This window comes from Diachasmimorpha longicaudata, chromosome 13 (genome assembly GCF_034640455.1).
Source record: "Diachasmimorpha longicaudata isolate KC_UGA_2023 chromosome 13, iyDiaLong2, whole genome shotgun sequence".
Taxonomy (NCBI): Eukaryota; Metazoa; Arthropoda; class Insecta; order Hymenoptera; family Braconidae; genus Diachasmimorpha; species Diachasmimorpha longicaudata.
In genome coordinates this window covers 4,995,461-5,011,276 of record NC_087237.1, presented here as the reverse complement: position 1 = coordinate 5,011,276, position 15,816 = coordinate 4,995,461, and the positions used below count along the sequence as shown (strand labels likewise).

General features: G+C 37.4%; 2 protein-coding genes across 2 annotated transcripts; one reads left to right on the top strand and one right to left on the bottom strand.

Moving 5' to 3' along the window:
- Positions 1-20: 20 nt before the first annotated feature.
- Positions 21-10,633, bottom strand: LOC135168314 (uncharacterized). Its single transcript, XM_064132347.1, has 24 exons — positions 10,425-10,633; positions 9,581-9,869; positions 9,045-9,171; positions 8,822-8,965; positions 8,615-8,742; positions 8,304-8,447; positions 7,849-8,182; positions 7,491-7,646; positions 7,153-7,344; positions 6,927-7,079; positions 6,519-6,521; positions 6,233-6,250; positions 6,025-6,152; positions 5,443-5,551; positions 5,012-5,172; positions 4,796-4,922; positions 3,176-3,319; positions 2,698-2,825; positions 2,461-2,622; positions 1,968-2,176; positions 1,559-1,717; positions 1,311-1,485; positions 892-1,216; positions 21-621 (listed from the first exon to the last, which is right to left on the bottom strand). The coding sequence occupies exons 2-24, from the start codon at positions 9,674-9,676 to the stop codon at positions 278-280; spliced, it is 3,666 nt and encodes a 1,221-aa protein (XP_063988417.1). The 5' UTR covers positions 9,677-9,869; positions 10,425-10,633; the 3' UTR covers positions 21-277.
- A 727-nt stretch (positions 10,634-11,360) lies between these two features.
- On the top strand, positions 11,361-15,474 carry LOC135168639 (monocarboxylate transporter 5-like). Its single transcript, XM_064133023.1, has 9 exons — positions 11,361-11,751; positions 12,907-13,033; positions 13,239-13,453; positions 13,540-13,630; positions 13,713-14,020; positions 14,174-14,469; positions 14,551-14,843; positions 15,000-15,194; positions 15,265-15,474. The coding sequence occupies exons 1-9, from the start codon at positions 11,569-11,571 to the stop codon at positions 15,399-15,401; spliced, it is 1,845 nt and encodes a 614-aa protein (XP_063989093.1). The 5' UTR covers positions 11,361-11,568; the 3' UTR covers positions 15,402-15,474.
- The last annotated feature ends 342 nt before the right edge of the window (positions 15,475-15,816 follow it).

Here is a 15,816-nt window from a genome sequence, read left to right as displayed (position 1 = left end):
GAGAAAACGACGAAAAAAAATTTTTATTCCTATTTTATGTGGGAAATTAGATTTATTAACTAAGAAATAATACATTTCATAACGAACTTGATAATTCATCTGCTTAAATTCAAAATTCAAATGCACAACGTCACTTCCGTCAGAAAATTAATTTATTTGAAGTGAATATCGACTTTTTGAATCAAATAAATTGTGTTCAATTCACATAAATGATTTTCTTGGGCGTGATATGGATTTTTTAACTTAAGTAAATTAAGAATTATAGTGAAAAAAATTATTAAACTTCAGGGTTTAACTCATCTCCGGTTCTTTTCCCTCTTCTCGATGTAATCCACGCTTCTAGAGTCCAGGATATGATGACCAAGTAGGGAAAGATATTCAGAATATGCAGAAGCATGGCATAGCTTCCCAGGAGGACTCTGATTTGCCCTACGAGGGGACCAAAACTGATGGAAATTAGACCACTTGTCACTAACTGTAGTCCTGTGGCTGCTGGTAGCCGAGATAATGGTACATGAGCGGGAATTACTAGTGCTATGAAGATCGTTCTTAAGCTCTTTCCGAAGCCGACTAACACTGCTACCAGCAGGATTACTGTGTAGTCCAGTGTATGTGCGAGAACTGGAATTAATTAATCAAAGTATAATCATCAATAATCCGAGAACATTGAAACATTCCCATTATCATTCATTTCATTTTCTTCTTCTTCTCTCTTAAAAAATATTCAATGACCAAACTCCGATGGAACTTGATTGTTCTGTGATTTTTTTATTGAGATATTTAATGTAAAATATTATGAAAAAATCCAAGAGTTTAAGACAAACCGAATTCAACTAATGACCGTTAAATTAGAGACTGTATATGGGTCAACGTTTCGTGATTAAAACTTACTCAGTCTTCCTGACGACATGAAAGCAACGCCAATGAGAAAGAAAGTTCGATTGCTGAATCCAATCTTGGCAGCCAAGAAGGATATGAAAACCCTGGCAGTCATGTCAACCCCAGCCAGTATCGACATGAACATAGCCACCTGATTAATCGTAAGTCCATAATCACCCAGAATGAACGGAGTGATAAGGGCAAAATTAATTTCCGTAAAATTTGCAAAATTCAATCCCAGCATCAAATTAACGAAGATCTTATCCCGCAGGAGGCTGAGATCGAAGAAGATGACGACAGCGTGGATGAAGCGTTTGAAGCGCGAAGGGGAAAGCTCCTGCAATAGAAAATAATAATTTTCCCTCAATTACTCGTTTGCGAGTGGAGATGGCCTCTTGCAAACCGAGAACTCCCTTACCGGACTCTCTCACCTCCACAGGCTCCTTCGCAGCTCCTTCCAATTGGCATTTTTCACAGTCATCAGTTTTGCAATTATTTTCGTTGGAATTTGTGGATTCGCAGGATTCCTTCACGATTATCAGCGGTGTAGCTCCAGATATCTGATTAGATAGCTTTCGCCGTTTGCTGTCACTCTCGTTAACGCCCCTGATTGATAAATATTTTATAGACATGAGAGATTGTAGTTGAAGATTGGGTAATGCTTTTGGAATTATTTTACTTGGCAATATTTCTGAGAGAGTGGCCTTGACTCAATGCTGTTATGCTCGCTGGTCTGCTCAAACTGAACGACTTGTTTCGTAAACGCACTTGGGGATTTTCATGCTTCACTGTGCGATTTGAGGTGAGGGATATCGTAGATGAATTTTTCTTTGAGAACCTGAGAAGAACGAGAGAAAAATGCGGAGAGAAATTATTAAGAAAAGTTCTGGCTCTGTCTTCGCACAAGACATTTTATTGGCTTGGTCGCCATTTTTTCTTGATTTTCTGTGAAATCTTTTCAGAAATGTCAGACCAAAATTTTTTCAGGGAATTCCTCTCCGTGGATAATCGTAAATTAACGTATACTAATTTTTAAATATGTTTTTCTAAACGTCTCTTCTCCTTGTTATATTAATTTGTTAATTTACCACCCATCGTTGGCGCGCGACATCATGGGAGTTCCACCTTCGACATCGATACCCGCCGCACCCTCTTCTTCATCATCGTAATACAGGTATTGACTTCCAAATCCCTGACGATCATCAGCAATTGTCGATAATTTTTCCTTCAAGTTCTCAACCGATAGAGCTTTCACATCCTTTCGCGTACCATTATTTAAGGTTGCGTCGTTTTTTTCCTGAATAAAAAGTAGAATTTACATTTCGCTTAGCCATGTAAATATTAGACAATTTAGCACATACAGAGATTACGAAAGTGCCTCAGAGAATTTAAGTGGCAGTTTCGTAATTTTGTACAGAAAACTCAAGCAAAAATTACGGTACACTGCGAGGGAATTCCGTAACAGTTTTGAAAAATTTTATTTCACTTAATTTGTAATTATCCAATGGCTTTTAATTCCATCCAATTAATTTCATACTTTTCATTGAATTTTTTATCTCTAAAATGAAGGACTCGACATACTTTGATTACTTCAGCCCGCAGTTCGTCCATAGCATTAATTTTCTTGGCATGCCATGCAACTGGATGAAGTAAAAGAGAGCAAGCAATTGAGTGGGTTGCAAATCCACCCAAAATCAAAAGAGTCCCAGGGACACCGAATATGGGCATCAGAGCTGTAATTATCTGTGAAATGAAAAATCATAATATCATAACCGGCATCGATGATTCCTGTCATCGTTTGAACATCTGTGACTTTACATGGGGCATAATGATGGGTCCAAGGCCGGTACATGTCCAGCTGAGGCCCACTGCCAACCTCCTTTTCTTCTTGAAGTATGTATTTAGAGCCAGAGCATTCGATGACATTGATATTCCCGATCCAGTAGCTGCACATTGTCAACGAATAATTAGAAATATTCAAAGTATTTTTTTCCACCCAACACTCAATCGCATTCCAACGCTAGTTATCATTGAGGGAATCCCTCTAACGCAGAATATGAAATTACAAATGACCATTAGCAACTGACACTCCCAGTCAGCTTTCAATAATCGCAAATTCAAAGTTTACAAGTCTCGAATTGTCCTTGAGAAATTACCACTATTTTAATGATCAACATCTATCAAGACCGATCGATAGCGATTTTTCTCACGAATGAAATGTCATTTGCTAGATAAACTCGGTAAAAATAGCCACGATCAATCGATAACTTGAAAATAAATAAAATTGATTTGTCACCGTGGAAGACAGCAAGATAAATGAGAATCTCATAGAATGTCTTGGCTGTAGAGAGCAGTATCGTCGCTGATGAACAGAGAATTGTCCCACACAGAGCCAACTGCCTGAAGCTGAATTTCTTGAAGAGAGGTCCATTCGCTAGACCTAGAGAACCCAGAAAATAAACGGACTATGAGAAAACCCCTGGAAATTCCAATTAGAGATAATGAGTTGGCCTGCTCAGGGTCAGTTTTTTATTGATTCCCTCCGTATCGAGTGGGCAACAGCTGATCGCTAATACATCGGATCAATCGGCATTGTGAGAATTAGCATACTTGTTGTGCAGATAATCCCGTGACTGGTGATGCAACTTGATACGTAGGCGATCAACGAGAAGCACTTGGTTCGATTAACAATACTGAAGATGAGTGAGGATTTTCGATAATGATCGACCTAGATTTTATTGGGAATGATGACTAGAAATATTTGCTATCAGTCTGAGCCATTTGCAAATAATGGAAAATAATTGATTATAGAATTGATGAGTTTGTTTACGAGTGGATGATGTGTCAGATGATTAATGAAAGGAAGGAACTGTCTGACTGTGTCGATTAATAATTTAAAAAATCTCTAGTCTTTGTTTAGAAAACTGGCTGTGACTGCAACGAAGTTGGTATTTTTTTACGAATATTTACGTCGATGATTTGAAAATCAGTTTCTGACCATCACCGGGATAATTAACTTTGTCGGAGTCTCAGTACAAGTGCTCAGATGAGCTATAATCTTGAAGACTAGTGGAAAGAGTATGTATATCTAATAAATAAAAAATTTGAAAGGTTCAAATTGCCACGCATCCAGGTGGCTTTGTCAGAGACATCGACTATTAGCAGATGCAGAGGAAAAAGCATAAATAAAAGTACCGGATCGTGCTAATGACGAAATGAGATGATTGCGTGGCCCCTGCTGCTTTCAAAATTAAGCGTAAAAAAAGTTTTTAACGATGAAACAGCAATAGCCCCAGGGCTTTCGTGTTTGGCTCGATTTTGGCATGCGCCTGTTAGGGAGAAAGTCACAGCGCCAATTTTTTGGACTGATTTACATCATCGAATTGACGGGATGATGACCAAGTAATTTTGTGAATGAGTTGTCAATCGTTCCATTGTTCCAGCAAAAAGAGACCAGAGTGCACTCAAACCCCGCTGATCGATATCAAATATTTATTGGAAATTAACTGATCGTGTTTATCTGACATTATTCGATTATGCTCTCGAATCTCTCGCAAGAGGTGCCGGGTCAGAAGAGTCACATGAGCCGAGGCTAGGCCAACATTGATCAATATCGCGAATATTGCTCTTTTGATTTGCCTTGACAGCAATGAGTTTTCATAATTATTCATTGGGAGTCAATAATTAATTTTTTTCGTTCACATCAGTTAATTTTAGTCATTCAAGGCAATTCCCTATTAGGCCCCTCGATATTTATTTCCCTCAACCGACCACTTTCAAATTATTACACCACTAATGCGTCAAATAAAATAAACATTTTCCCTCCAACTAAACGCACCGCGTGTACAAATCCAGTGAAAGTGGAATTGATTTGATGCCAGCAGAAGTGAAACGCAGATAGTGAATTAGCACTTACCAATCAGAGCTGTTAAACCAAGATGAGCATTAAGAATGGTCGTTGTTTCCGTTGGTGTAATTCCAAGTTGGTCTAATTTGTCCCTAAATATCAGGCTGAAATTTTGTATTGTAGCCAGCACGCAAAGCTTCACGGGAAGAATATAGAACGAATAAAATATAAATTCACAATCTCTGAAACATTTGAGTCTGATTATTTAACGAGAGTATCACTCACGTTGGAAAAACCAGCGGCAAGTACAACAATACACCCCCAACCCCCATCAGGCGCCACAAAATCATCTGTCAATGTATTGAGCTCTTCTCCTGTACTTTTCTTTCCCTTGTCTTTAACATTGTCACCTTCGGTCGTCATGGCACCCATTGCACGGGGATATGCTCACTCTTGCACGATAGACCACCAACGGAAGAACATTAGCAACTGGACAGCGGTTTGAGAGTTTATCCACTCCTGCATTGCGCGATATCCCAACAAGTTCACACCCAAACTATGACGTGGTAAGCGCGTTTTCTGGTTTCAAGTGTAGCAAACCAGGTTTCAGGGTCATTGGAAAAAGGCGCGAGGAATTATTTTCTGAACCTCAGTGATCAGGATGTAGGTAACATATTCACTGTTATATTACAATTTTAATGAAGGCATTGAAGCACTGAACATAATGAAGAGAATTAAAGACTCATTCGCTGGATTCGACTTATCAGAAGTGGAACAGCAATCGAAGGCTTCAATGCGATTAATCATTGTGATATTGGCCGGTCTCTTGACGTGAAAAATGTCCATTATAACAATTGTTCATTTTCTGGTTATCCCATACTCATTAAAATTTCTAATCTGGGGGAAAAATCGATATCTGATAATAATAATATTGTGGCGGATCGTGCAGGGCAGTTGTACTCTTAAATGAATGAATTATAATATTTATTTGAGAACTGATTTATTGATATTTTCAATTAAAAGTAAAAATTATCTTAAATAATCTTAATATGGGACCAATTTTTATTTAGATAACATCTGCAACTATGACTTGTTCTTATTAGAGAATAAAATAATATTCATTAGTAGAAAATAATAAATCGTTGCTTGAGATGTCATTTAGCATGTGCAGAAATAAATAAATTATTTATGGGGATAGCAACTTCACTGGGAACAATGCTCGTGATAATAACATATGTTCACCTTCATGACCGTATGTCTTTGAATATTTACACCACTGCGAATACGCATTCTCTCACTTTTAAGCAATAGTTGGACAGAGCTTGGAGGAATTCATAACATTCTATACTGCTAGCAATAATAAAGTAAATTAAATGAGAAATCTGTGCGAAACAGGTTTCGTAATTACCACTGTAGTCTTCATATTCTATAAAAACATTATTATTCAGTTGATAGTTTTTTTATGCATGTATTCGCGTAATTTTCAAATAGTAAAAAAACAATTACCTTTAGATTTTGTATTAACTGAGGTGAGGGATTATTCTGCATTAGCTAAATTGATGGTAGTAATCGAGCGGAGAACTTATGCGACTAATGAATCGTATTCGAAACCTTAACATTCATGAAAATTTTTAAAAGAATATTTTATGTATAAAAACAAAATAAATATCTGGAGAAAATCTGGTATTCGAATTTCTAATAAAATTTATGGACATTTTTGACTCCCGGAATTAACTGACAAAATTAAATTTTTACGAACAGTGTCACTTTAATCATTAAAAAGTTTATGTACAATCTGTTTAATTGATATTGACATTAATTGTATTTACAGTAGTATCAGGACGGCGCACCAATGACACAGCCCATTATTATATTTTCGTTCGTAAAAATGTACATCTTCGCTAATTAATTAAAGTAATCACTAGCAATGAACGAGTATTATAATATGATTTATTAATTGTGCAAGTTTTAAGTAGCTTTTCGCATCGAGCTCCCTACTAACTAGAGCATATAAAAAACTAATAGACGGTTTAATAATATAATATTTTTAAAAATTCTAGATTTTGCTAGACGGAGAGAATAAATTCAATAAAAATGAATTATTTTTCCGTAATTTTTTCCGGAATATAATTTCCTATCAAATTATTTCACCTGTGTGCACGAGAGAATAATTCCCGGCAATTATTCCTCGTTCAATTGCTTTGAATTTTAATTTCTTCAGGTACTTTATTCGAATTTTTACGAATGGCTTTCAAAAAAAATTCAACGCCCCAGGTGATGAAGCATATGATGATGAGGATGCTCATTGCGTGGAGGCAAATTCTGTAACTGTCGCTGTAATCTCTCACATATCCTGCGGAAAAAGGGTCCGTAAAAATTGAAATTTCGCACATAAAATACAATTTAAATATCTAATTTCAACTCACCGATGAGAGGACTGAAACAAAGTGAGAAAGTGCCCTTGGACACCATAAAAAGCCCGTAAGCATACGGTAAACTCTTCAGCGAACAAGTCTCCGACACTGACAACTGGAGATTCTGAATGGCAGCACCACGAATGAACCCATTGATGACTAACACGACAAACAATAATATGCCCTGTGACATTTCAGCCAGAACTGGAAAGGAAAGAGTCAATTATGGGGGAGAGCCTCGAGGATGATAATACACAATCAAATATTTGAGCTTGTGGATAAATGGGGTGTATTGTTTGATTGTGAGAGTCGTATTACGAATGGATGACAAATGCTTGTCGTAGACTCACTGGAGCGGCCCATTGCAACAAAAAGAGCATTGATCCAGAAGAGGCGACGTTTCTTGAAGCCCAGCCTATCATAGACCACTGGTAAAATCAGTCGGGCTACGATGTCCGTGAACGCCATCAGAGACAGACAAAATGCGACTTCAGCTTCGGTCAGTCCTTAATAAAAAATATTTCAGTAGATGACTATCCAGGCAATATTGAATATCTAATGTATCCTTAAACGTTTAATAAATTGAGAAGTTGAAGAAGGAGTCCCCCACGTGAAAATTGGTATCAAAAATTCAATTTTGACTCAAGAATGCAACATAAAGAGATATTAAATTAATTAGTGGGTGAAAAAATTTTAAAAAAATCTCACCAACTTGTTTTCTGAGGAAAAATGGTGTCATCAACTTGAAATTTGATTCAGCGATATTAAACAAACTCAGTCCGAAAATAACATTGAGATAAGAGTAATTCTTCAGGAGATCGATATCGAACAAATCGGTAACAACTTTGAAATATTCGTTGCGTGCCCTCAACTTTCGAAAAAAATTGTCAGTCTTCTTCGACTCCTCGTCCCCATTGCAGAACGGTGAAGTTACATTCTCCTGCCTCTCGTGACTCTCATCAATTTGATTTGATTGCTTGACCAGCAATGCCTCACCCTCGATCGCTTTTTTTTCCGGATCCACGTGATCTCTGTCTAGTACCTATTACACAGAGTAGTTTTGCTTAATGAAATGATGAGATTAATCGACGTGTGCGTCGATCGCTTTTTTGTCACTTTTACTGATAAGAACTGATAAAATTCTCTGCAATCGGAAAGCCTACCTTAATGATTGGCATTTTTCTCGGGGATTTTTTTGGTATCAGTGGTCGCAGTAAACAGGCGCCAACGATTGAGTGCATTGACCACGCTCCAATGATTAACATTGTTCCGCGAAATTGGTACAAACCGAGGAGAAAATGTGCTGCCTAAAAACATTTTTTATTAACAATTGCCCGCGGTATATTAGATCGACAAGATGTGGAAATATCAACTTGTAATCCTTCGCAATGGAAAACATGATGTAAAAAATATATAAATAATTGTACACATCGTAAATATTTATATTTATCGTATTATTTATGTCTTAACTCACTTGTGGAACTACCATCATAGCGAGTGCCGTTCCAGCAGAGGAAAAACTCACGGCTTGTCCGCGTTTCTTAGAAAAATACGAATTAAGCGCTACAAATGAGGCTGCAACAGCTAAACCAGTTCCAACGCCTTTGAACAAAGGATTGATAATTAATAACTTGATGATGGGTTGAATCACAACCTTGTCAGGGAAAAAAAGATTTCTCACCTGTCAGAATACTGTAGGTAATTACAATATGTAAGAAGCTACTGGCGAATGCTGTGAGCATCAAGCCAGCACAGGAGAGGCTGCATCCGAATGCTGCCACTGTTCGAAATGAGTATCTAGTGAGTAGAGGTCCAACAAATAATCCTGAAGAGTATAAACAAATTTGAATTTATGTAATGAGAATGGATTTTTTTGTATATGAGTCATGGCAGAATGAAATCACCTGAAAAATTGCAAAATGCGTCCAAGACACTGAGAATGACAGAGGCTTTGGTCGAATCAATCTTGAGGTCAGTGAGAAGGTCATCGAAGATAAGTCCAAACGAGGGGTCCAAGGACCTCAACGAGAGCTACAATTTCACAGCAAAAATTTTATCCATTTTCCAACGTAATGAAGTGAGTGCAGAGAAAAAACGGTTTGATTTTCCGGTATGTTGTTGATTTGCGGAAATTAGTCATTAATTATTTATGATTTTTCAAAATAATTCATGACATTTGGCAGTACATAAATTGACCCTCATTATCACTGAGTCAATTACCGCAGTTTGATAATAAAATCCACTACAAATTACCAGAAAAAAGGAGAAAATTGTCAATTGAAAATGAAGTGAAGTCTTTCGTCATTTTTACCGAATGTGACTCACTAAAAAATCCCTGATAATGAGTGGTGATGTCAATGGACATCAGTGACATCTCCCAAAAATCAAAACCCTTGTCTCTGCGAACATTCGAACTATTGAGACAGATCGAATGAATTACCGTAATTAAGCTGCTTCCCAAGCACGCAAACCATCCCCAGCCACCGTCTGGTGCCTCCGGTTTGTCCTCACTTCCGGTCTCCTTCTTTCTCTTCATGTTTGAACGTCAGAATTTCACAATTTCACGCGCACTGACAACATGAATTCCCCCGGTAGCGCGTTATATCGACTGCCAGAGTGTCGGGGAAAAAATCGAATGGCGAGGAGGTTGTGAAGATCCTCCTGTCATTCACGATGAACAAATCCGAGTAATCGAATGCTGGCTCGCGAGTGTCGAGCCCACTTATCACCTAGAATCCATCATTAGCAACGATACCTTATCAATGATTACGTTTATGGAATTCCTGGTTTCATTAACATATGGTACGGTTAGACCACCGGGACTTTCTGGGTCATGGGACAATCGGGATTGACTTTAGGGGGTTTATCGAGATGTCACGGGGTCGATAACTCCTCAGATGAGGGGCTAATTAAAATAACACAGACGGAATAATTTATATTGAAAAAATATATCTCATATATATTTTCATAAATTTTTCAATTGGAGAAACCCAGAGTAAAATTTATTTATTTATTTCATTCTTTTTGTGATTATATTTGAACTATATGAATCCAAATATATACAACAATTAATAGAGGGGAATGATTTGATCAATACACGAAGGTCAATAGTCAATATAAATTATGTTTTCTCTTCGTAATTTTGGAGCCAAATGTGACAGAGAAATTTAAAAATCTGTCGCGCAATTTTTCCAAAATGCCCTGCAATTTTTATTATTATTTTTCTTTTGTCTCGAGTTGACTGGACGTTATTCCTAGACTGAGCGATTCCCAGGATTTTTTACCTGTAAACGCCGAGATACCGCAACCCGGAAAATAAATATTTTTCTCTGAATTTCAGGAAAATGTTATTGATGGAAAATTTTTACTCTTGTCTATCACGACGATGTTCCACTATAGTAACGGAATCCTAATGGCATTGAGTATCACAATGTTTTAATGAGTCACATGAGCATTTATACGGAAACAAGCTCGGAGGCTACTGTTCGGATGTTTACTGCTTTGTGAGCAGAAAGAGTATCAAGTGAAGCTTGGAGGTACTTTCAGCACTAACGCAGGGGGATTAATAGATAAAGATGATGAATTTAAAGTGAAGTGATATTGGAATTATGTCGAACATATAATAAAAGAACATTTCTCTCCATTGCACTTCGTTTAATCTCAATTTTTTATTGACAAAATTTTTCTGATTCTTCCACTTTGAATAGTTTTTTTTTAAGTAAAAATTTTTTTTGCGACATAAATTATATAGTTTATAATCATGTATTATACATGCCTTTCACACATAAACTGAACAATAAAATTAATATTGATTCATAAGAAGTTAATGCACGATTCAAAGTATTAATGAGATAATAAAATAATTATTATAATGAAGGAATATTGTAATTGTGTCTTCCCCCCGTCGAAAGTCCCGAAAATTCTAGTCGACAGAAGGCTGAGGCCTGTCGCAGCCCATTTAACTCATTAATTAAAATTATCTAACGTATGAACCACTTACAATGCGTGAAACTATTGCTTGATCATTGAATCACACAAAACAATGAATTGTAAACCCAAGCGTGGAATGTTTAGGATACCTCATCACCCTTGACGATACGCTCAGTGATCATAAATGATAGCAATAATTCATCCTGCCAGTGAAAAGAAACAAATACCCAGCAAGCGCCTAAAATATCAACCACTCAGATAAGGCACCATCCGTGTCAATCGTCTAACGCCATCATTCACACATCATACCTTACCCATCGCACTCGCAACAGTGTACATCCATAATACTTAAGGTACTGACTTCTCATTATCAGTCTATGTCTATTGACTCAAAGTGGAAATCAGAGTCATTATCGACTGGTGGTTTGCCCGTTGTTGAATGTAAATCAGAACATTAAGTTATTTTGTGGAAGTCGGCAAAATATTGTGAGCGTGAATATGGTAGAAGTATCTTCGGCAAGTGCTGAAGATTATGTCAATAAACAGAAGAACAGAAATCCGGAGAAGGTACGGAAAAATGTGGATTTTGGGGGTGATGACGATGGGAAGCTGACACTCGAGGATCTGGCGCCTGATGGGGGATGGGGGTGGATGGTGGCACTAGCGATGATTCTCGTTCTTGTAAGGAATTATTCAGTTCATTTCGATTCCGGGGAATTAATCGTGAGAAGTTCAATTTGCAAAATTTACGAAATTAAAAAAAACACTTTTTCGTAAATTATTTTGTCATTTTGTTTTTAATTTGTGATAAATTTACCAAATTTCAATCACAATTAAATGTGATACAACAGTTTTATTGCGGAGTAGAACTGAAGAGGGAAATTATCATTGTCATTTGATGAACCAGATTATCTATTTCAAGTTTTTTTGTGAATTGTCAATAAGCATTAGAAAGTCAACGTTTCATTTTATCTGGTATTTAATTCTACACATGCCAATTATGGAAATTATAGATCAGTGGAAAGTCAGACATTTTGTTTTTTTGATCACGTCGCGCGGCGAAAAATGATTTGTTTTGATATGCGCCTGTCATCAATTTGTTTTCCACTGAAAAATTATCTATCTGAGATGATAACGGTCAATGGCAAAAGTAGGTCTCACAGAATCAACGTAATACACTGATAGCACTGCGATAATCATGCTCATCCCATTTGGTTTTATCGATTTTCAGTGCAATCGAGAAAAGAGAAGTTATCTCGGAAAATTGTCCACGAAATATGGGCGATATAAAGACTTTTAAAGACACTCATGACTAATTAACAAAAATTGACACTTCTGGGAATGACAGACTCCATTTTATATTTCATTATGTTATTTACGGCTTTTCACTTTCACGGAAGCTGTTAGACTGATTTCGGTGGTATCGAAGAGACCTCTCAGCTACAAAAATCATTCGTTGATGATTCGAGAATGGTATCAGCAATTCGGAAGGCTCGTTAATAACAATTAAATTGTTCCACTTTTTCTATCGGTCATTCATCGAATATAAATTGATGCCGAAAATTTTTGTTCAATTAGTCAGTGATAATACTCCGAGTGCTTCAGAATTCAACGGCACTGCGAAGTCATTCGTTATTATAAAATAACTAAAAAATCGTAAAAATCTTTGATAAATTCCGAACGATCGCTCGGACGCAGTAAATTTAAATTACAATTAATTTGTTTTTCGGCGTAAATTAAATTCAATGTCACTGATATGAAACTTACTGGCAGCTCTTGCACGAAGTTTCATTTTTTTTGGACCCATGTAAACACATAAAATAAAATTTGAAATAGGTGACGGTGTTTGGCTCAACACCATGCTTCGCTATTATGTTTGGAGAATTTTTCGAGTCAACAGGCCAAGGTGGCTCAGTCATGACACTTCTCAATTCCGTATTCATGATCAGTTATTCATTCTCAGGTAAGAATTCCTATTTACTTCATTTTATTAAACTTCATAACCCTCACATTAGCGAGACAAGGTCTCTAGTATTTGAATCAACAACGCTGTCTTATCTACTCCATCCTCATGGTAATTCCGTTGAATCCATAAACAAACTCATATGATGCGGAAGGGAGAATTGTTGGGGATTTGTTAATCTAAAAATGTTTCTAATGTTATTTAGGGCTTCTGACGAATGTTCTACTAAAAAAGTATCCGATGAGGAGTATCGGTATTGTGGGGGCTGTGTTGTTCTCCGTTCCCAATGTCATGTTGGCATTTGTCACTCATGTTTATGAGATGGCTGTCATTTCTTTTGTTCAGGGAGCCGGTGCCGGCTTTGTTTACACAATTTTAAATGCCAATTTCTATGCTTATTTTGTTAAAAAGAGAGCAATTGTAAGTTTTTAATTTTTTTAATGAGATCCCATACCACTTGTGGATTCAAGAACATTAAAAATATTTTAATTTCATTGTCACTCCAGGTAATGAGTGCAGCACAAGTGGTGGTTGGCATTGGATCGATAGTTTATCCAATTTGGATAGGGCGTATGATGGAGACGTACGGATTTCGAGGTATCGATTTGAACTGAACAGAACCGAGTGAAATGTCTCGCAACTTATGAATTTAATAATAAAGAAAATTATTAATTAAAAGGAACTGCCGCTCTTGTCGGTGGGATGAGTCTCAATAGCATTCTCGGAATGATGCTGATGCACCCGGTCGAGTGGCACCTGAGGGATCCCCAGGAGGTGCGGGAGGAGAGACGACAGCGACGGGCAGAAAATTTTTCTCACGATTCTGGTATCAGTGATAAGTTTAATCATTCGATGGTGAAGGATCGACGATGTACGTTAGGGGACATTAATTTGAGCCTGGAAACCGGGAGATGGTACAGTTTGGAGAATCTCAGGTGTAAGGAATCTGGTCAACATCATTCATCGATTTTAATAGAAACCCTGAAGGTAGTTGAACATCAATAATTTATTTAAAAGTCTTTAAAAAATGATTTGTTGGAACTACAATTTTTTTTTATCAGTTAAATCCATTGTGATGTACGTCCTCTTTTTTCCTACCCTCTGGATAAAAAATATTCACTATGAAAATTAAATATTAAGGAACAAGCAGAGAGAACATACTCTGCAGGCGAAGGTGGACACTTCCGGCCGCGCTCAAAATCCGGTTCTGGAAGGCCAAAGCTACCGCTCCAGCAGACCTTCTCAGCAACATCGGCTTCCAGCATTGGTAGCATCGCAGGTGCTCTGGCGGATGTCAAACAACGCACGGAACATCCACCAAAGCACATCAGTGACTACCACGATGACAAGACTGAGCAGAAACTGGAGGAGGAAAGGGATCTGATAGCAAAGGAGAAGAATCAAAATAAAATTCAACGTGAAGAATTTTCAACTCTGTAAGAGGATCAGCAGACTCCGGATTTTATCTTCACTCGTATGATCGTCATCTGATAATTCTGGTATGGAATATTTTTCAGGAAAATGCTGTCTGAACTGCTCGAACTGTCACTCCTCAAAGACCGAACATTCATGATCATGAGCTTGGGAATGAGTTTTGTATTTGTGAGTGATTTCACGTTCTCCTCTTTGCTACCCCTGGCTATGTTGGAGGGTGGCTACAAGACTGCTGACACTTCTATGACAATCACTGTAGGGGCCACTGCTGAATTGGTCTCCAGGATAATACTGGTGGTGTTCACACTGTTCGTGAAGGCTCGAGCTAAGACGATATTTTTTTTTGCGACCATTGCAATGGCTGGAGTCAAAATTGGTAAGAAAACTGTGCTATTCATTGATAACTGTGATCTTTGAGGAGCCCTCTGAACAATCGCGGTTTCTCTCTTCCCTGGGGAATCACTAGAGATACAAAATATTTAAATTATTGTTTAAAAATAGAAGTGGCTCTTCATCAGCGATTTATTTACAGCATATTTTCATCTGGAAAATACACTTACGGGGATACTGGTGTCGACGGTGCTGATAGGGACAGTGAGGTCCTGGTTGTATGTACCACAACCCTTGGTCATCGTCGAGAACCACCCGGTAGAGAAATACGCAGCTTGCTATGGGATATTCTCATTAATCAGCGGATTCATTATGATCGCAGGTGGCCCTCTCTTCGGTAGGCACTTTGATAGAAATTTTTATTCATTGATAAGGACTTGTTAAAGATAATAAACACTTGTCGATAGGTTTCGTTAAGGACATGACGGGCAGCTTCAAAGTCTGCCAATTATTCCTAATCGCCACGAATTGCTTTCTCATTGTCCCTTGGGGGATGGAACTCATCAGGAAGTTCTGGAAGAGAGATTCAGCAACAAAAAAATAACTTAATTAGTCTTTACCCTATTGACGTACAGAAATAAGTGTATTTATTGAATTAAATTTGTGTCTAATTTGAATCATTCATAAGTGCGTAATTTAGACTGGGGAATTAATCTTAGAATTTTAAATTAATCTGAGAAATTAATTGGCTTCTGGGGAGTCGATTTACTGGCGGGAAAATTCAAATTTGACGGAAGGCGATTTACTCTGAGACGAACCCATGATCTGACGTCTGGCTGCGAGTGAAAAAAATTGTTTCTCAATTTTGATTGTTGTGTATATTCAGAGGGATCTTTTGATCGTTAAGGGGGGACAGAGTTTATTAAATAAATTCGTCTGCATTTGGAACAAAAATACGTATCCAATATTTATCCTTTGACTGTTGGACAGACATTAATTATTGTCGATCTGTTTAAATT